This window comes from Phascolarctos cinereus, unplaced genomic scaffold (genome assembly GCF_003287225.1).
Source record: "Phascolarctos cinereus isolate Bilbo 61053 unplaced genomic scaffold, phaCin_HiC Scaffold_2;HRSCAF=192, whole genome shotgun sequence".
In the NCBI taxonomy this organism is placed as follows: Eukaryota; Metazoa; Chordata; class Mammalia; order Diprotodontia; family Phascolarctidae; genus Phascolarctos; species Phascolarctos cinereus.
Window position 1 is genome coordinate 82,221,065 of NW_027555625.1, and position 22,695 is coordinate 82,243,759.

The 22,695-nt window shown below is 37.0% G+C and overlaps 1 protein-coding gene across 4 annotated transcripts in view; it reads right to left on the minus strand.

Annotated features, from left to right (window-relative positions):
- ATL2 (atlastin GTPase 2) overlaps nucleotides 1-22,695 on the minus strand; it is a 77,120-nt gene that overhangs the window by 19,764 nt on the left and 34,661 nt on the right. For 3 of the 4 annotated variants that reach the window (XM_020976971.2, XM_078149476.1, XM_020976973.2), the window contains exons 2-4: nucleotides 9,993-10,237; nucleotides 1,310-1,444; nucleotides 245-349 (exon numbers count right to left, since the gene is read on the minus strand). In XM_020976971.2, the coding sequence (XP_020832630.1) occupies nucleotides 245-349; nucleotides 1,310-1,444; nucleotides 9,993-10,237 (485 nt within the window). Of the gene's footprint in view, nucleotides 1-244; nucleotides 350-1,309; nucleotides 1,445-9,992; nucleotides 10,238-18,949; nucleotides 19,058-22,695 lie in introns of those variants that run through there. The other variant, XM_020976972.2, reaches the window with a different exon arrangement.

A 22,695-nucleotide genomic window follows, 5' to 3' on the forward strand; every position in this document is an offset into this window, starting at 1 on the left:
GGTACTATGGGAAAAGACTGGGAATTTAGGATGAATGGCTTACTGCCTCTTCTTTGAAAGTAATTAAAGTATGGTATGACTTTAGAACAACAGAAAACAGAAGAAATGAAAGAGAGAGACAGAGAAACATAAGCCTTAAGATTTCTCTAATCTCTCAGTTTTTAAAGGAAAATGTATGTAGAAAATAATTAAAATGTGTTAGGGTTGTCTAGTTTGAGCACCCTACATAATTTCCATGTCTCACCTGAACAGAACTTGTCATAGTGCTCAAAGCAAATACAGTTGCACAGTCTTTGATAGTTGATTGGCTATCAAAGGCACCCTGGGTGTCCATCAACAATACAGCAACCTAGGAATTAAAAAAAAATTAGTTTCTTAAGCAAACGCAGAGGACTCTATGATACAGACTCACATAACTATATGCTAACAGAATTATATTTAGGGTCCTTCTTAACTATTTTGTTTGTCAATTCACTAGCCCAATATTTTTTTGCACTTAAAACAAGAAAGGAATTACAAAGCAGCAATGAGTCTAAGACAAGAAGCCAAGTTTCTGAAGTTACTGCATAATAGTTAACAGCCTCTCATGGGCACTGTGAGATTCATGGGCTACCTGCCATAACTCAGAACATCCACCGTTCAGTGTGACCACCCCCAAATGTATGCTTCAGCCAATAATTCTCCTACTTGTCTGGCAAAGCAAAATAACAGTATGACCTAGGTTACTAGGGAAGAGGAGAGGCATGCCAGAGAACACTTCTTCCCAATAATGGCAGGGTTCTCTGCACATTTCATTACTAACAAAAAAGAAAGCCTTCTTGACTTAGCATGGGTAGCCCCAACTTCCCCTCTCCCTTCCACAGCTTGTGACTGCTGCGACTCTACACAACCCCCTTCCCTCCTGATTGCAAGAAGTTTTCCTTTATCTTTACTATGAGGGTTTGGTAGGTGATCTTCAAGGGATAAGAGAATCAGAAGTAAGAAAAAGAAGTGACAGAAAAAAGAAAAAGGAAGAAGAAATGCCTCTTGTTATGGGATAAAATGTTCTCCAGTTACAATCTTGTCTGAAAAAGCAGAGAGATTACAAAGGACAGAGAGATAGTCTAGACTAGTTAATCTCACATACCTGAACTTTATGCTTCAGACAAGGTATCAGAGAGATCAAATTAGATACCACAAAGTAAACTCCATTTATAGTTAAACCTCAAATAAAAGATGAGTTTTTTAAAAAACTTAGGGAAGGGGATGGGGGGCAGGGGGGAGATAGAAGGAAAGAAAAGAGAAAGGTAGATATGTTATAAAAATTTACCTTTGTCCCATCTGGCCTATCAATTACAAACACCTCATTCCAGACCTGTATGCCTGTTGTTTCTCTCTCACAACCACCTCTCCATGTAAAGCCAGTCAATGGTTCGTTGTTTCCACCAATCCAGGTAGAGGAATTCTGTTGAAGTCAAACAGAAGTTTATATATTAAAACAAAGCATTGCAAACACCACTGTTTTTCAGGAAAATCCTATTCTAGAATAGCCTCAGTCATAATTTTCTTTCAAATATGGTCCATTTAACAAAACAATTGCTGGGCTATTCAAAGGTCTAGAAATCAAACAAGAATACAGAAGTAATGCTTCATTTATCCAGATCTTCAGCTAAAATGAAATCCAAAATGGGGGGGGGGGGACCAATCCTCTCATGTTATTCTCCCTCCTGCTAGCCCTTAGATGTCCAAGTTTATGCACAGAGGCAGTCATACAAAAATGTCTTCAGTACTCATCCAAAGCTTATTTATTCTCACTTTAGAAAAAATTCTATCTGGTTATCTATCTGGTCTCCTAATGCATAGAGGTCTTAAGGAAAAAGGAAGGGGGAAGGGTTGCTATAGACAAGCATACACAGCAAAGCAAGTGACAGAAAAACTAGGAAAAAACGCTGACAAATTCAAAGCAGAGAAGCCTAATACTATACACTGTAGATCAGCAACCCTACACGCCTCAACTATACACAGTCATCATTACCCTATTACAAAGTACAAGTGACGTTCATGATGAGAAATGAATGATCAAGAAGGCTCAACTCTGTTTAGTATCCTCATTACAAAAAAGAGCCTATAAACATATTTTTAAAACGATTCACATAATGTTTTCCAATTGTCATTTCAATGGATGAGCATCAGTTATCTGGACATTTCACCTCCTCTGACCTCCCCAAGTAAACTAATGCTGTCTCTCCTACTGGGCTTTAAAGTCACTAAGGACATGGACAGCTTTGTAGTCATCTTTGTATCTGTCTGCTTAATTCACTGGCTTCTAGACACAATTTCAAAAATTTTTTGTTGAATAAACATCAAAACAAGAGTAAGAATTTTAAGGACCAAACACACAGATGGAGAGATGCAGTGAAAAGCATACTAGCTTTACAGTCAGAGGAACTGGGCTCCAATGCCTCTACCTGAAGTGGGCTACCTGTGTGATCTTGGCAAGACACTTCATCTCTCATCCTCAGTTCTTCATCTGTAAATGATGGGTCAGACTAACTGGCCTCTGAGGGCCCTTCTAGCTCTGAATCTATGAGTCCATGACATACCCATTTAGTACAAAATGCCCAACGCATAAGGTCATGTTATTGATTAATAAGGTTATCATAAACATAAGTATTCTTCCTTTAAAAGAGGAGGGGGGAGATGGGAAGAGAGTTGTTTTGAGATACAACCAATTTAATTGCAAGGACCAGACTGTTTTAAAAATGAACAGAAATTGAGAATCAGAGGTGGAAGAGGCTCTCAAACAGGATCAGATGCAACTCCCTCATTTTATGGATGAGGAAACTGAGGCCTAGAGCAGCCACATAACTTGCCCAACAACAGAGTTAGTAAGAAGAAATGAATTCATAGACTAAGAGGTTTTCAGCTTTCTGCACCAAAAGAACTTTCAAAAAGAGTTCCAATATGAAAATATGTAATGAACACTATTTCAATGTGAGTCTCTGGTGGAGACCCTAAAAAGCAGGCAAAGGAAACCAACTAGATGGTCATACAAAACTATCAAGAGCGAAAGGTAGCTCCAAGAATAGTTCTCCTTCCCTCCTCTAACATGTATAAATATCACTGTCAGACATCCCACATAATCTAATTCTGTTTAAATTAACATGTTTTTTGGTTGCGATCATAACCTTAGAAATCACAAAACTGTCCGATAATTTCTGAAATTCAGCTAAATCACCCTGAAACCAATCTCCACTGCAATATCTATGAAAATAGAATACAAGCCCTACATGTAGGCCCACAAGATAAATACAGGCCCAAAAGATCAGTATAAAACCAAAGATACTTATGTCAAGCAGGAAATATTATTGATCTTCAAGAAAAGATAAAATATCCTGGCTGCCTCAAAAAACAACTGAATTCTCTTTAGCACCAAAAAGGGGGTCTCAAGTTGGCTGGGATCATCAGTATAGGCCTGGAGCTAAAAGCACATGCCAGATGAGCAGCACCTACTAAGACCAGCCTTTTGTGACTTTTAAAGCTATAAATAACCTTGGTGCTCTTCCATCAACAGTTGGCAGGTAGACAGAAAAAAGGACAGTGGAAGTAACTATGGATGTGGCAGTTAATAAACTTTTCCTTCTCCTCATCCTAAGAAGAGCTGTCCTCCACTTTGGACTGAAAGTTCATGAACTACAACTTACTCCTCATGGTTTACTGATCTAAATGAATTGAGAGATAATTCAGTACTCTCTCCCTAACCCTCAAAAGCTATTTGTTGTCATTGTCATGTCTGACTCTTCATGATCCTCTGGACCACTATCTATGGGGTTTTCTTGGAAAGAATATTGAAATAGTTTGCCATTTCCTTCTTCAGGGGATTAAGGCAAACAGGGGTTAAGTGATTTAACCAGGGTCACACTGCTAGGAAATGTCTGAGGCCAGATTTTACCTCAGGTCTTCCTGACTCCAGACCCAGTGCTCTATCCACTGTGCTACCTAGCTGCCTCCTAGACAGAGGTTAAGTGACTTGCCCAAGGTCATACAGCCAGTAAGTATCTGAGGCTGGATTGGAACTCAGGTTTTCTGACTCCAGGCCCAGGAACCTACCTACTGAGCTACCTACCTGCCCCACATAACTCAAAAGCTACAGACAGTTTTAAATGAAAACAGATGTGAATTCACCTTTTCAAGGCCTCTTCTTTTGAGTAAAGCGGCATTAGATGATTTGTCTCTCAAAGTCACAGCAATGTTACAGCCGCAGTGGCAGACACAAAATTCAAATGAATATAATCCAAAGACTTTTGAATGTATTTTAATGTTCCTTATTTGAATGTGGGTAATAGTCTGGATAGTCTAAAGACCAACGCAATCAAAGGCATCTCCATTTATATTGATAATAATAATAGAAAACAACTTTTATTATTGTATTCATTCCAGCGTATTTAAAAACACCAAACTAAGAGAGGCCCTGCTAAGTAACAAGTATACTAAAGGTGTCTTTTAAGCTGAAATTGCTCAAGAATGTTTCCTTCCCTTATAGTCCCTTACCACAAATATAGTTAACATTTCCTCCTAATCAGAGAAAGAAAGCAAACAGTACAATCCATATAAGGGATAGTCCCCTGGATAATGAAGAGTCAATATCATTTCAATTAACCATTACCCAAGTCATTTATAAGAATTTAAGTTTCTATAATAGAAGTTTAGGTATGCACTGAAATTCAGAAATAAATGATAAAGAATTTTCTAAGACATAACCACATTTATTCTAGTCCACCTCTCACCTTCATTTAATTCAAAATAATAATAGTACCATTCACATATTTGCTTCTGCAAATTGGCTGATATTTTACAAGAGACATTAGATCCTAAATAGAATTTTGCCCAGGCTCTCTCATGGATTAACTCTATTTAGTGTGGAATTCCACATATCACACAGAATCAGCCGTGTAAACTCTTCAACAATATGATAACCCCAACTTTAAATTCACCATTTCAAATTAAAAGCAAGATACAAAAAAATCATTCATTTTCATAGCAGGGGCCTCTAGCCTAGCACAAGCCCATCCCCAAAACACTGAACCTGTAAAAACACTCTAGTATTTCTTCCCTATCACACTTGCCTCCCATTTAATCTAAGTCAATACTGGTATATCTGAAAAAGGGGGGGGGGGGGTGCACCTTGAGGAACCAGCCGTGCTTAATCAGAACTCAAATATTCAAGAGCTGAAAAGGAAAGAGTACACTTCAGGATTTGTGATTTCTTTCTTATAGACAATTCCTCTACCATTGCAGATGAACTAATCTTCTGCAACTTATAGACTGAGGTGCCTGGAGCACTGAAAAGTTGGTTAAGTGACTTTCCCAGAGTCACAGTGGAAAATATCACATATAGATATAGATACATACACATACATATGCACATATACCTGTTATATTATCCACATATAATATTCTTTGTACTATCTGCTTTGACTCATGTTATGTATGTGTACATATATTTACATGCATATATTTTACATCACGTGTACCTCCCCAGTAGTATAGTAGGTATAGGGTGGGCCTCAGAAGTCCTGGGTTCAAGTCCAGTCTATATGCAAAGACATATATAATTTTGGTGGGTGGAAGTGCAGATCTATGACTCGCTGGTTGGGGGCACTCCCAATGGAGCTGACAGCCTGTTATGTAACCTAGGTCTTAGGTTACATGCCTGGGGGCACCAGGAGATTAAGGGATTTGCTTGTAGCTATGCCACACAGCTTTGTGCCAGAAGCAGGCCTTGAAATTAGGTCTTCCCAAGACAAGGCTCCCTAATCACTTCCCCTCAGAGTAACGCTTATTTTATGACTCATAGGCAACAACCCTATCTTAGAGTTAACAAAACATTGCTATGTTGCTTTTTTTATAAACTTGAGCACCTTATAGAAAAGTTATTTTTAAAGTATGGACAGAAGCAATGTGGCATAACAGTTGGCCTGGGAATTAGGAAGACCTGGGTTCAAGTTCTGTTTGTGACCTCTAATGGCTGTGACGACATCTGAGCAAATCACTTAAACCACTCAACTGCCACGGCCAGTCTAGGCTTCACAACAGCTCCATGTGTTATTAAGAAGAGTTTCTTCACTTCCATGCACTGATGGTAAAACAAGTCAGACCCAAAACCCTGCTTGAGGACAAGTTCAGGGTTAGAGATTTCAGTATTCAAAGATGTCAGTCTCAGACCCCTCGTAACAGCATGTTCTTCCAAGGTTCAATTTCCTGTGTAAATAAAAAGCTACTTGGTCACTCTGTAAAGGGAGTTGTTTTGCTGCCCTCCTACCAAAAAATAAAGTATTCAAGCTCCACACATTGGGAACAGGACTCCTTGTGCCACAGCAGGCAGGCCCTGTGTCTAACACAACCTTTGGGATGAAGATCCCACACTGATGTTACCCACTGAAGAAATAGTCTCCAAGTATTGACAGGCTGGACAGCAAAAGACATCCTGAACTGCTTGTCCATCAAGAACTAAGTGATGCAATGGGAAGAGCACCGGACTTGGAAGACACAAATTCAAATAATGCCTCAGATACCTCCTGGCTGTGACTTCATCTCTGCGCCTCATTTCCTCATCTGTAAAATAGCACTAATGATAGCCCTTACTTCAGAACTGTTGTGAGAAACAAATGAGAGGACATGTAAAGCATATTACAAACTTTAAAGTGCTATACAAATGCTAAATAATATTGCTGTTGTTGTAAGGAACTGGGGTAACTGCTAAATCAAGAGAGAGAACAAAGTACTTCAGTGAAATACTCATGCCAATTTCAGTAAAATTAAAATTAATCCTTAAATATTCAAAACTGCATTTTTCAACTTTAAACTAATAATTAAAAAGGGAGCAATATTAGTGATTTTGTGTGTCAAAGAAGAATTTTTTAAGCTAAGAAGTCAAAGTAGATATCCCTAAGGCCATACGGTAACTTGGCACTGGAAATAAATCAGTACAATATCCTCAAAACTGGACAGGGGCTTATTCTTCTACCTGAATTTTACCAAGAATACTGGCTTACACCTCAGGTGAGTGCAAATGGAGAATTTTGATTTTAACATCTGCACTAAGTTTGAGAAAAGTTTTTAAGGTCATCATATCTTGTTCTTTGGCTGCTTCTTTCCTTTTCAAGGAAAATGTCTACATTACCAGTTCTACAGAAAAAAAGAAAAGCAAGTCTGTCAGTAATTACTGATGTCTTTCCAACTGTCTTTTTTTTTTTTTTGGGGGGGGGATGGAAAAAAAGGATAGGCTTCAAAGGGTTTACCAGTAATCTTTTCCTTCATATTGTCTGGAGAAACTGAATTCAAAAGCCAGTAAAATTATGTCATAACTACTTTTTTTTTCTGCACCTATCTGTAGCTATCCTTCTGGATTTCATCTTCATAACAAGCCATTGTAGTTTCCTCCCACAGCACTTACATAAGACATTGAGAAGGGTAGAGTCCAAATGTGGTGTTTCTTCTTATGACATGAATAGCTGTTCATCCCAGAATTTTTCTTAACTTCTAGATGTACAACAAAACCTACCCTACCTACTGCTTTTTTCATCGCTCCAAGTAAAGCCTGTCAACAGTTCTTCCACTGAATTGTTTTCAGTAGCTAGGTACTATGAACTGGTAACCTATGCCTTCCAATTTCATTCACAGGGAGAATATCAACATGGTTGTAGTTCAGTGTTTCCAGTAGCATATCAATATAGGCTGGTGGAACAAGATTACACTTCTTGTTGTTGTTCTTTGTCCTTCTTTCTCGAAGAGGACCATGACATCAGGAAGGTGATGTCAGGACATGCAAGTGAATTGGACTTAAGTGAGGGAGGGCTATGCAAAGTTACCAGCCTCACTTTTTCCTCCACAGCCATCTGGGTCCAGTGGCAAGATACAGATCAGGACTACTGGAGACAGCCTTCCCTCACTACTATAGAAGCTGAGGGTCACTGAGGATTGGGCTATTTTGTATTTATCTATCACCCAAGGCCAATAGATTTATTCAGTATTAGCTACCCTCAGGCTTACAAGGCCTGACATCAGGAAGACCCAAATTCAAATCCAGCTTCAGACACTTACTAGCTGTGTGATACTCAGTTTCCCACCTGCAAAACTGGAGTATTAACAACCCCATCTCCCATGGCTGTTGTTAGAATAAAATGAGATATTTCTAAAGTGCTTTGCAAAACTTAAAGCATTTACATAAATGTTAAATAACATTATAGTAACTGAAATGCTTACCTTTACCTAAGGGTTTCATTAGGGAAAAAGCAGCTCTTTATAATAAAGACTAGTTTCCAATGAAAAGCACAGATCCATCCTATGATGTTATTCAGGGGAAAGGGGAAGTAAGTATGTATTAAGCTTACTTAAGGCAAATATTTTTTTAAGATTGCCTACCATATGCCAGGCACTGTGCTAAGTGCATGACAAATATGATCTCATTTGATCCTCACAATAACCCTGCAAGGTAGGTGCTTATCATCCTTTTGCACAGATGAGGAAACTGAGACAGAAGTTAAGTGACTTGCCCAGGGTCACAAGGCTGGTAAATTGTCTTAGGTCATATCTTAACTCAAGCCTTCCTGATTCCTGGCCCAGTGCTCTACCCATCGAGCCACCTAGCTGCCTATTCAGTAGAGCTGATTTTTTTTAAAAAGTCAGCATCTTGTCAGTGCAGTACAATTACCTCAAATTACTATTACAGTTACATCAGATAATACATTCTGACTTCTAGTACTCTTCAAAACAGGACCAGTTTTGATGACTATACTCTCTTTATATGTGTGACAGATTCTACATCAAACATCCTTAATCATTCAGAAGGATGGGAAGAGGGAGTGGAGGAGTGGGGGGGAAAGGGGAGTCTATTAATCTGTGTAAATGCATGGCAAACACATGGCACAATAACCTCAAGACCAGCTAAATCACTGCTGGGAGATTTGGTCCAACTCTTTCAGAAAACTATTTGGAGTCAGGCAAGAAGTATGAAATTGTTCAGATCCCCTGACCTAGTGATTGCACCACACAATATAATTTCTACTCCAAGAAAGTGAATGACAGAGCAAGAAAAGACCAATGTACAAAATTATTCACAGCACACTATTTGTAGTAAATTTCAGATTTACTTAGTTCTCTTAGCCTCCAGCATTAACCACAAAAATATTTAGTTTAGCTATATAAAAGCAACACTAATTATAATCTATTACTTCAACTGCTTACCAGTTTGCCTTTAACATAAAGTAATGATTAAGCTCAAAATTTAGAATCATAAAATTTTTGAGGTGAGAAACAAATCTTAGAGATTCAGTCCAGTGCTCCCCAACCCAAAACTATACTACAGACCAATAAAATATTTACATGTTACTCTTACGCCATGGACTACCTACTGTAAAACTATAGCGGTCTAGAAGGAACTAGACTTATAGGGAAGGGAGTTATTTAAATGTAAATATTATTTTTTAGAAGTAAAAACTTTTGTTAATAAACTTTCTAGTCCAGTAAAAAATTTTCTATGGACTGTATGTTCAGAAACATTGACCTAGTTCAACTCTGATTATACAAAAAACAAACCCAGGCCTCCCACTCCTAATTTGAAAGTTTCCCAGTGCCAGTGAAAAATAATGTCCTGCTTTTTCAGGGCATATAGATATTGGGTGCTTAAGAAGAAAATAATTGATAAAATTAAGGAAAGAAAGAACAAAGGGAGAAATAAGCAGAACACAAACTAGTTATAACCTAAAAGCCTGCAAAAATCATTATTTCCATATACCAATTTATAAAGTGAGGGGAAAATTTTTTTTAAAACCAAGGAGACGGGGCAGCTAGGTGGCGCAGTGGATAGAGCACTGGCCTTGAAGTCGGGAGGACCTGAGTTCAAATCCAGCCTCAGACCAAACACTTGACACTTACGACCTGTGTGATCCTGGGAAAGTCACTTAACCCCAACTGCCTTAAGGGAAAAAAAAAGGCAAGAAGACACTATTCACCTTGTTATACATGTATCTCAGCATGAAGTCCAATAAGAATGATTTCCCTTTACGAAAAGCTCCTGCCACAGACACCACTACGATATTAAGATCACGTATATGCTCTTGTAACAAAATCTGCTCCAACGCCTCTTCATCGAGCTCAAAGTTGTGATCATCTTCATGAGCAAGAACAATCTGTACTGGACAGGGTTTCTTCATAGCCTCATCTGAGTTTACCAGCTCATCGTCTTCATAATCTTCACCTAAGAGAAAGAGAAAAGATGACACTTTTTTACACTCCTCCATTAATTAATAAACCACCTGAAGTCTCACTATTGAAGTACAGACTATTCAGGCTATAATTAATTCCTTGAAACAATTAAGTAACACAGTATCTTGCACTGTCCTATGGAAGGCATCACACCATAAGAGCTGGAGCTAGAGGAACAAAAATGGAGTAATCCCTGCCCTCAAAGAGCTTTTTTCTACCGGGGGCACTAACACACACAAATGAGCAAATATATACATAGTTAATACAAAGCAGAATGGTCAAAAGAGAACCAGGAAGGAAATGATACTGAACACTAAAGGAAAGCTGGGGATTCAAAGCTAAGGTGGGATGATTCCTGGCATGGCAATTCCCCTGCAGACAGGCAGAGATCAAGAGATAAAATGTCATTAACAAAGAAAAACAAATAGAGCAATCTAGCTGAAATTTACTATTTGACTAAAATACAGAATGCATAAGGAAGAGTAATGTACAATAATCTAAAATCTATACAAAAGACAAATTATAGCCAGAAGACATTTCTATTCTAGAACAGAGGTTCTTACTGCCAAGAGAAGAATCCACAGATACAGATTTCAGGGCATCTGTGAACTTGGATGGGGAAAAAAAATTTACTTCTTTATTTTCATTAATCTCTAAATGAAATTTAGCATTTCCTTCAATAACTTAAAAATATTCTGCAAAACGTTCCACAGTCTTCATAAAACAACCAAAGCGGATCCATAACAAAGATGAAGAACATACATTTTTATTCTAGGGACAAAAGAGAATCCTTAAAGCTTCTTGAGCAAGAGTAACATGATCAGACTGTGTTTTAGAAGTACTGCTTTGGCAGCTGTGTGGAATATGGGCTGGAGAGAGAAAGACTCACTTAAGGCAGGGATACCAACTAGGAGACTATTTAAATGGCCCAGACAAAAGATGGTCAAGGCTTGAAAAAGAGTGGTGACTGTGCCCATATAGAGAAGCATAAAGATGTGAGAAATGCTGTGGGGGTAAAATCACAAGTCAACTAACAGATTAAACCTGAGGGGGGTGTAGGTTTCAAGGCCATGACAGAGCTTATAAGGATAGTATTACCTGAGATCAACTCAGTTGATCTATCATCACGGTTTCCTACCACATTCAGAAGACAGAATAAATAAGTAATTTCATTTATTGAAAATGTGAGTAAGTACTGGCATTAAGAGAATAATGTAGAGGTTTAATAAAAATACATTTAAATTTTTATTAATATTTAATAATTAGATCTCTACATAGGGAAACACTGAACTATACTTATAACGAAGTGTTTCAAAATCTAATATAACTCATATCATCCCAAACCACTACGACACATGCCCCATATGTAAAACATATTTACAGCAACACTTTTTGTTATAAGAAAAGAACCATATACAAAGTAAGTGCACAAAGCAGAGTTAAACAATCAACCAATAAACATTTGCTAAGCGCTTATTATGTGCCAGACAGTGTGCTAAGTTCTGGACAAATTATGGAACATAACTCAGCAAGTGCTCACAAAGTGCTTACTCTGTCCCAGGAAACAAGTAAAATGAAGAATCCCTGCTCACAATAAGCTTATATTCTATTGGGAAACAAATACAATATATGTTTAGACTTAATAAGCACAAAGCAACGCAAGTAGTGTGAGAGAGAAAGTGTTAATAACGGCTGATAAAACAGGAAAAGGCTTTTATCAGTGGCCTATGGGTTTCATATTAAAGGAAGAAGACTGAGATGAAAATAAGGAAGACATGCATTCAAGACATGTGACGTAAACATAAGAGAGTAATATCACACTGTGCGAAATTGTGAGAGGGAGAGAGATTTAGAGGAGCCAGGGATGGCTTGTTGAAGCTAAAGCAGAAGAAAGGTAATAGGACCAGTGAAAAAATTGCCACGATGATCTTGGTCATGTAAAAGAAAACAACAGGAAAGATTTCAACACTATAATAACAGTAACTAATAATGACCTCAAAATTTTACAAAAGAGGAAAGTGAGGCCCAATTTTATTTCATCATGAGTAAGATGAGATAATAAATAATTTAATTACTATTGATATTTTAAAAGCATCATCAGACTATATTTATAAAACACAATATATGCAGCATATAATATTCTTACAAAAATAATGTTAAGTTTTCATGACTCTGAGGCTTTCCACAACAAGTCAAATATCAGCACAAAAGGAAGAGGAGACAGGACTACTCAGAGAGGTACACAGTTAAGGTATACAGGCACCATGAAAACTTGTAGCTACAGAGCTATGTGATTAAACAGAAGAGGTCTGGTGTTTTATTTTTCTATTGTTATCTTTTATAAATCCAAGGTGCGTAAATCTGCTGGGCCAGTTCCAACCATCAAAAATGATCAGGGAAATTTAAGGTTAGTAATAACAGAACAGCACATTCAACTAAAGGAGCCAGCTTCTGAAAGTACTGCAATAGACCTGAATGAATTTCTAAACTAAAATTTAAAAATCACAGATTTTTTTAAATGGAAGTTAATATTTAGAGATATGAACTGAATTTAAACCTGAGCCAAGCAAAAAATACCTTCCTTCAAAAATGAGACTAAAAACAAGAAGTATAAGGAACACTATGTGAATACAGCAGCCAGATGTTTTTCTCTTTAGTGAACATAAAAAAAATTAATTTTTAGATTTCAGCAAAACGAACTTGGAAAAAATAAGAATATCCTGAAAGAGGTTATGTTATGGTTTGTGAAAAGAATATTTTACAGATTGCAAAATATTATAAGGATTCACTTAGAAAAATAGATAAAACATAATGGAGAGTAAAGGGATGGTAATGACTAAGGCTATTTAACTTATTTTAAAGACTTACTGAAGGAAAGAACTTAAATACACAACGCAGATCAACTATACTTCTTGACTATAGTCAATCACACCTCAATCCAGGTATCTTCTTTGTAAAACTGGGACACCACTAGCATTCCTGCCAGGAGCTCTCAGATTTAGTACCTGTGTTTCTAGTACCATCTGCTTCAAATTTAATTTTATAAACACTTGATTTTTTTTCACGGACATTTCTAATTTTAATTTTTATTTACTTACTTTTAAAGAACAGGCAAAAATGGTAACCTGCTCAAGCACAAAAATAAGTAAATGGATGGATGGATAAATGAATATGTGAATAAATAAATATATAAATAGCTGTCAGAAAACTGTTACCTGATCCATGTCCTGATACTGATTCAGCAAAATCAAATACTCAATATTTGCTAAACTTGGAGTTCTATTTCTTAACCTGACTTAAGTTAACTCACAGGCTATATTTTATAACAAATCTTTACAGAATTAGTCCTTTTGCTTTATCTGAATTTCTAAATCAGTAAGCTAGAAACACCTATGAGACAGAATAGCCCCCCATACAGGTTAAAAGGGAACTTACTCCATAAAAATTGCCAAGGCAAAAGTGGTAAAATAAATGACTTAAATCATGAGAAAGTAGATTAAAAGTAATTCTACATATGTGTAAATATATGAATATGTAAAATATTACTCCCATAGTAAATTTTACATGCAGAAATCAAGATTTGTACACCAGGCTTTGTACCCATTTCTCAAAAAGAACAACCTCAGACCCAGAAAAGAAAAAGAACATTTACAGAGGTGAGAAACAAGAAGTAATCAAGTATTGTACATACTGTAGGAGAGAAACAGATAGATGTTTTGATTGGGTTTCGAGAACTACTCTTTTTTAGTCTGTTAAAAGGAGGGATCCCCTAAGGAGGGAAAGTAACAGAAGCTATCATAAAAATAAGACTTTTTTTAAATTAAGCATCCTAGATCTCTTCACTGCTACTCTATCAATGATAATCACACAGAGGAGGGAGGTATTGATAAGCTGGGGACCTTCTACAGCAGTGTGGCTCCAAACATACATATGAAACATACACACAATAATACAAATCTTTATGAAAGTATACATGAAAAAATTTAAGCACATTTTCTCAATATAAAGGCATATTTTTTATAAAATATGAAGATATTCTAATATATTATACAATAAAATACATAAAAATATATGAAAAGATGGAAAATATTTTAGAATTATGCTTTAGTTTAACAGTACAAAATATTAATATTTTTAGAAAAAACCACAACTATATATGTCTCTTTTTTTTAAAAAATCATGGTTTAACAGTGTGATACAGTGATCTGATGGTCTAGTTCTACATTCATTTTATTTAGATACTTGATTTCAATAGCTCTCTTAACTGGAAAAGTCTCCTCATAAAGATAAGTAGATCAAAATGGAAGCAGTACATCACTGGCTACAACTTAGTAAACCACACTTGCGTTTGAAATTTAGCCAGTAAATTTCTGCCTTCACTGATATCACATCAATTGTTCTTGCAATCTAATCAGAAGTCTTTGCATTTTTATATTTTTAGCAAATGGGTTCAAATCCACTGAAACTCTCCATTTGGAATATTTTTTAAATGGTTAGAAAATTCTGTTTCCAGGTTTAAGTGTGCAGATACCTATCACTGTATCTGGTGGTGGCCAAGAACTGGAAATTGAGTAAGGGCCCATCCACTGGGATGGTATAAACAAATTATGAAATATTATGGGAATGGACTCCTTTTTTGCTAAAAGAAATGGTGAAAAGAACAGTGTCATAGAAACCTGAGAAAAAATGAAACTGATGCTGAGTGAAGTAAACTGATTCAGGAGTAAATGTATATGACAACCATATCGTCAAGATAAAGAGCTTAAGAACTCTCTCTTCCCTAAAGAGATGATGCCTGGCTGCAAATCCAGGATTTGGCAGGTACTGAACAATAGGTTGTTGTGTTGGAGACAAGTCCCATGAATGGCTACTCGGGGAGGAGAGGATACAAGCGATTTCTCTATCTTCTGATTTGTTGGCCCTTACTCAGAGTGAAGGCCCTTGCCCACTGTAGATCCTCAGTTCCTTCTTTTGATACCACTACTCCAGAAGAGAGCAGCCAGAATGATGAAGCGCTTACAAAAAGTCATAGAACTGTTGAAGGAGCTGGGATATTTAGCTTGGAAAACATGATAGGGGTTTTTAAAAATATCTTAAAAGCAAGGATTAGATTTATTCGCTTGGTCCAGAAAGGAAGGAATAAGGAACAATGGGTAGAAATTACAAAGAGGAAAATGTGGCTTCATATTTAGACTTGAAGGGTAAGAGGGAAGGAGAGAGGAGAGAAGAAAAGTTGTATTTAGGGGAAAGAAAGAAAAGGAATGGTCACTAACCGACTTAGTTCCACAATATCTATAGAAGATTTTTTTAACAATTTAAACTAAAAGAAAGACCTACTGGATCTTTACAGTGTTTTAGCATCTTCCTCTCCGAATGGTCTTGAAAAGCAATCCCTGAGTGCCTTTAAATTTTGTCAAATACAGCACAGATTTTATCTCTATCGATTTGGTCATGTTCAGCCACTTGTAATCAGATTTACTCTTCTGAAAGCTGTTTCTACTTCTTAAATATAGCACATCAGATACTGAGATTGTAAAGTCCAAATGGTGTGTGATTCTCTAGCACAAAGAGCTATAAACTTGATAACCAAGAGATCCAGTTCCAAATCTGTTTCCTAAAGTTGAGACTGTTGATTGTTGAGAAGTCACTTCCTTAGCTCCAAGCCTAACTTTTATCACCTATAAAATGGATATAAAATTTGCATTACCTAACTCCCAAGATTACTGAGAGAAGTGCTTTGCAAACTTTAAAGCACTATAGGAATGCCAGAGTAGATAAGAGTGCTGAGCCTAGTGTCTGGAAGATTCATTTTCCCAAATTCAAATCTGGCCTCAGAAACTTACTAGCTGTGTGACCCTGTTTGCCTGTTTCCTCAACTGTAAAATGAACTGGAGAAGGAAATGGCAGTATCTTTGTCAAGAAAACCCCAAATAGGGTCAAAAGGAGTATGACTTGACTGAAAACGAGTGAATAACAACAACAAAGAACTGACAGAAACTGGTTGTTCCATTTCAGATTATGAGCTAATATTTTAAATTTCTATTTGATGGGCTTATATTGCTGATAGTTATCTTCTTTCATATGTCTTTATAAATTTTTTACAAAGTTTGTTACCCTTGGGCTACCATTTCTCTCTTATTGGCAAGGAGATAAAGACATTTGCTGACTGCGATAGTTTCTAGGCTCTTTTGGTCTCCTTGTTGTAGTGAGTGCTTTAAATTGGGTTAAATTTCTATAGGAATAATAAGTCTGTTCTTTTATCCGTGTCCCATTTTTCTGCATCACGTTTGCAGCAGATTGGCACATTGGCTGCAATGCTTTCCATGAAAGTCTTTTTTACTTCGGCTCATGGGTAGCACAAAATAAGATGGTTATCATCTTTGAAGACATGATAAAATTTAACTCTTCTTTTTTCCCTCTCCAGGGAGGATCCATGAGTCACTCTTCCCATTTAATTGCAAATTCTTTATATTTTCTGATTTCACATCTATAAAACAGGATTGATTTCATTCCGTTCCTCAAGTACTATGTCAATGTGGGTTACTGGATTAGAATTTCATATTAAAGTACCAACCATTAAATTAATGCGTATAGATGAAAAACCATAATTTCTAGTACCCTCTGCCTTCTATTCTTGCTGTTATCACTGCAGCCCACCTAATTTCTGTACAGGATTGAGGGCAATTTTTCTATTTTCGTTTGTTTCATGGCTTGACACAGCCCAAGATTTCCTCACTTAGGGGTCACCCTATTGGAGATGAATCTCTCTGTATTTAGCTAAGTGGTCTATCAACGGAAACATACTCTAGGCTTAGGCCTTTCTACCATGGTAAAATCTAGTACAGCTTGTATCCACTGGCCAAGACATTGAGAATTAAGAGTCATTTCCATGCCATAATTAGGAAGTAAAGAAGTGATTTAGAAATAAGTATATAAATGAGATCAGAATACCTAAAAACTCAAGAACATATGTAACACTCCTAATTAAGGGAGATTGGGAAAAGTATTCTGGTAAAAGGCAGCACCTGAGTTAAGTTTTAAAAGAAGGGTTCCAGCAAGCAGAAACAAAATGATATTAAGAAGAAAATGCACAAAATGAATGAGGATAGAACAAAACTGGGGAACAATTAGCAATCCAGTTTGGCTGGAATGCCAAACACATAAAGAAAAATACCATAAAACTGGGCTGAAATGTTAGTTTGGGAGATGGACCAGACCATGGAGGTTGTTATTTCATAGGCAACGGGGACCTACATGAAGGTTTTGAGCCAAGAGGGGTGATCAGATATATACGTTAAGAAGATTCCTTTGGAAGGGGCATGACAGTATACATGACATGGTGGTCTAGAAAGGAAATCTATTATTATTATTATTATTATTATTATTATTATTATTAATACTAGGCAAACAGTAATTAAGACTCTTTATCATCATCATCATTACTATTATTGATATTATTAACAGCAGTTCACATTTATATCACCCTTTAATATTTACAAAGCACTTCACTCTTTTTATTTGATCCTCAGAACAATCCTGAGAGGTAGGTGCTATTGTCTACATTTTACAAGTGGGACAACTCACCTTGTGAAAGATTACGTGACTTGCCCAGTGTCACTCAGCTATTAAGTGTCTGAGTAGATTTTTGAAACCCAGGTTTTCCTGAATTCAGATCTGGTGTTCTGTCTACTACACCAATAACGTCAAACTCAAGTAGAAATGGGGCCACTTAACCATAAATAAGGATCCCTCAGAAAACAACATATTAACATTATCTATGTTTTATTTTATTTTTACTTTGTTAAGTTTTAAATATCAAATATGTTCCTTATTTTTGAATATTTTAAATACCAAATTTTGGTAAGTATTTTGTTTTGCACATAGGCTGTGTGTTTGTGGTATGGAACACCACAGACAGAGGTCTGCATTATCAATCAATCAATAAACATTTATTAAGTGCCTATTTTGTGACAGGTACCATGCTAAGCTCTAGGGATACAATATGGAAAAAAAAAACCACAGTCCTTGCCTTAAAGGCACTTACAAAAAGGAAAGGGGGTGGGGGAGGAGAAGAAAAAAGTACCCAAACGGGGGCATGGTAGAGAAGTCAGTCACAGAGTCCCAAAGTAGTGCAGTCAGGTGAGAAATAAGGAATATCACACCATACTCCTCTAATTTAGCCAAAGGTGGTAGGAATGAAAAGAAAGATGGAAGTGAGCAACGTGATATAAACAGAATCAATGGGAAATGGCAGCTGATTAAACTTGAAGGGTGAGGTAAAGGGGTCAATATTAACTGAGGTTCTGAGCCAAATAAATGACTGTAGAAAATAATAGGTCATGGGGCAGAGCATCGGCCCGGAAGTCGGGAGGACTTGCGTTCAAATCCGGCCTCAGACCAAACACTTGACTCTAGCTGTGTGACCCTAGGCAAGTCACATAACCCCGATTGCTTTAAAAAAAATACTAATAGTAATAGGTTGCCATGTTAAAATTAACAAATATCTTAGCAACAACTCATTTCAAAGATAAAAGATAAGGCACAAAAATGTCCAACAGTTTGCTCAAGAGCAAATGACTAATGAGTGATGAAGCTAGGGCTAGCATCCAATTCTAGTACTTTCTTCCCTTTATACCATGTTTCCCACAGACCTTAGCTCTTCCCTAGAGACGATATACCTTAAGAAACTACCACAGATGGTTACCATGAAAATGTGGTCCCTTGAATACTTCTACTCCAGAAACTCCAACACTTGACTGGGTCAGAATCCAAAACTTCTCTTTTTCCCAAGGGTGGAAAAGGTGCATGACAGAGTTTCTATGGAAAGAGTATAGGATTTGTAATCTGAGAATTTGGGCTAAAATTTCAACTCTGGTAGCCTATCTGTGCTCTACCTGGGTAAGCCATATAAGCTCTCTTATCCTAAGTTTCCTCATAGTTACACAATGAGAGAGGCTGGACTAAATGCCTAGGATCATAGCTCTAGAACTAGGATTTAAGAGGCCATCCAGTCATAGAACAACACAAGGTTCAAGTAAGAAGGGACCTCAATGACCACATGGAGCTCAATCCACATCTAAAATAGAAACAAGAAAACAAAATTTTAGGGAGGTGAGGTGATTTTGAAAAGTTCAAACCAATAGCCAACAGAATCAATACCTGAACTTATGTTCTCTAACTCCAGAGCCAGTGATCTTTCACCTATCACCATATATTCTCCTCAAGAGTCCTGTGAGCTCTAAGGAAAATTATTCTAATGCACAACTAGCATTAATTCTTCATTATTCAAGCTGGATGATTAACTGTTCTCCAATCTCCTTCTGTGCTCTACAGGCATGGGGTCATAGCCTATGTGTACGCACTTGGATGGGAACATACTCTGTACTTATCACATCAAAATACTGCCTTCTTCCCTTCAAGACCCAGTTAACGTACCACCTCTTCTAAGAAGTCTTCTTATAGTAACTCCAAGTAAAAGAAATTTTCTTATCTAGCTTTGTCTAAATTTATTTTTTCCCTTTGTACATTGTATTTTACATTATGCTTATGTTCATGTTCTTATTTCCATTAAACTCTAAGTTCTTTCAAAGCAAGGAATACAATTTTTTCACCTTTGTATCTCCAATACCAAGCATGGTACCTCCTACAGGTACTTCAATATTTATTGAATTTCATTCTCTCAGCAGTCTCTCGGTAAAAAAATTTGCTCTTTTAATGGAGATCATGCTTTGGAAGCAGTTAAAAGCCAAAGAGAAGTTCACGGAATAAGACTAATGATCAAGGAGTAATGGTAAAGGGGGGGAGGGGGAAGTAACAAAATGGGTTCTCTCAGAAGAGCTAAATTTGAAAGAGACTTCAGGACAATTCTAAACAAAAACATTCCAAATCTGTTTTGAGAATCAATATATACATTCTCAAGGTGATTACTGTGAAAGACAATACTCATTTGTAAGCTCTGGCATTTTAAGAGATCTCTTTAGAGACAAGCCTTTGTGTTTAAGAGGCCCTAGGGTTGTAAAAATACTACTAAACACAAGAGTGGTTACACTTTAAACAATAAAAATCATCATCTTTATAATAAGCTTCAATCACTTAAAACAGCACTAAGTCTTTTGGGACAATCTGTATTATGAAGAGATTCATCCACTTAAAGTAAGCCTGAATTCCATCTATCTACTCAAGATGGTGCCACCTCACTTTTTTTTTTCTGAAAAAGTCATCAGGTAGTTCTTTATACCCCCCAAGTAGAAGGGAACCTTGATAGAAAGATGTCTCCAGAGGTCCAGGGAAAGGAAAGATCCCACAGGTTAAAATTCTACAGGAAAGTCAGGTATGGTGCAGAGAGATTCTAAAGACACAAAGAAAAACAAGTATAATGAGGAGGAAAGATAGCAGTTACTTGAAGACACTGATGTGGATGACACAGAGAATCCTCCAACCAGCTTTGGTTTATAAAAGGCATATACAGAGGATTATTGTTTGTCCTTCATTCTCAAAGAGGACTACGACATCAGGAAGACGATGCCATGACTTGCAAGTGAACTAGATTTAAGTGAGGGAGGGCTGTGCAAAGTCATCAGCCTCACTTTCTCCTCCGGAGCCATCTAGGTCCAGTAGCCAGATAAGGACAACCAGAGATGGCTCTGGATGCAGTAGGAGAATTCAGGGACAAGTAACAGAGGACAAATACCAAACCATAGCAATTTCACTACATAGTGATGCCAAAGTTCACAATAAGTAGTTGAGGGGGAGATAAGCTCAGTATAACACAAAGATGTTTCTAAAGTCATATTAAAGAAAAGAGTAGACTCAAGGGGCAGGCCTGCTGCCCAGGGTTGTTAGATAAGGATAAGAGACGACAGAGAGAAAGCGGCGCCCAATGCTTATTTAGCTTGTTTTATCTGCCAAGAAAAAATGACCTCTGGACAGAAAAGGACAGAACAAAAATAACTAACAGGGAGTTGAAATTCAAGATAAGTAAGGAGATAAGAAGAGCTCATAGCTGCCTTCATTGAGTTCAATGAATTTAATTCACCAGGCCCTGATGAACTATACCCTAGAGTACACTAAGACATGATGGATGTGATTAGTGGGCTCCTGTCAGTGATCTATGAAAGACTATGAAGAATGAGAGAGGTGAAGCAGACTGGAGAAGGAAAAATACTGTCCTGACTTTCAAAAATAGGAAGAAAATGGAGCTAGCAAAGCACAAGCAAGTGAGCTTAACCCTGACCGCAGGCAAAATCCTAAAACATATGAGTAAATTCCTAGAAAAGGAAAGAGTAATGACAAAACCAACATGGCTTTATAAAGAACAGATCAAGACTACCAATCTCCTTTACTGTTTTTGACAGGGTTACTAGACTGGAAGATCAGGAGAATGCTTATAGATACAATTTACCTAGATTTCTGCAAAGCATATGGTAAAGTCCCACATTATTTTTGTGAGAAAGACTGAAACCATAAAGGTGGATTTGGAACTACTCAAATAGCTAGGCCAAAAGGAGTGGTCATTTATAGGTTGATATCTAATGGTACGTTCCAAAGATCGGATGTTTGGCTCTGTGCTATTTAACTTCTTTTTGTTTTTTTTTAATTATCTGGCTAAAGGCATTATCTTCATATGCTCATCAAATCTGTGATCAGGGACAGCAGCTACACACACTGGATCAATGACTTAAAAGCTAAAAAGAGTAAGAGACAAACACTTGACTGCAATCTAATAAGATGAAATAGAATAGGAATAAATGTAAAGTACTACATTTGGATTTTACAAGTATAAGAAAAAAAGAAGTGTGGCTAAATGGCAGGTCATATGGCAAAAATCTCAAGAGTTTAGATAAAATGCGAACTCAATGAATTTATTTTATAACATGGTAAGCAAAAAAGCTAATGCAATCTTAGGCTACATTGCGAGAGGCAGAGCATCCAGAAAAGGCAGGTGGTAGTCCAGCTACATTCTGCCCTAACTGCATCTCAAAGGGAGTATTGCGTTCAGTTCTGAACAACACATTTTTGAAAACATGTTGATAAGATAGTGTGCAGAAATGACAATTTAGGATCTATGTAAGGAAAAGCTTCCAAAATCACTGCATACCCACAAGTAAAATAGGTTATCTTAGAAAGCCAATTTTCTCCCTACTTAAACTCCTCAAGCAAAGGCTAGATAGATGACTCCTCTACAAATGCTCAACAAGCAGATCCCTAGATTCCAGTCACCCCTACACAATGCTACTAATTATCATTTCCTTGTTGTAAAAAATTCAGTGGCTCCCACTATCTCATGACCCTCCTCTTCCCAAATCCACTTTTCAACATTCTCTCACACTACTTTCCTTTGACTGTATTCAAATTGGTAGATTCAAACTTCCCTTTCTCCAAACAGACACATATGCCTACACACCGACTTTCTCCTCCTTCTAACATTTCTTTATACTTTTTCCCCCTTCC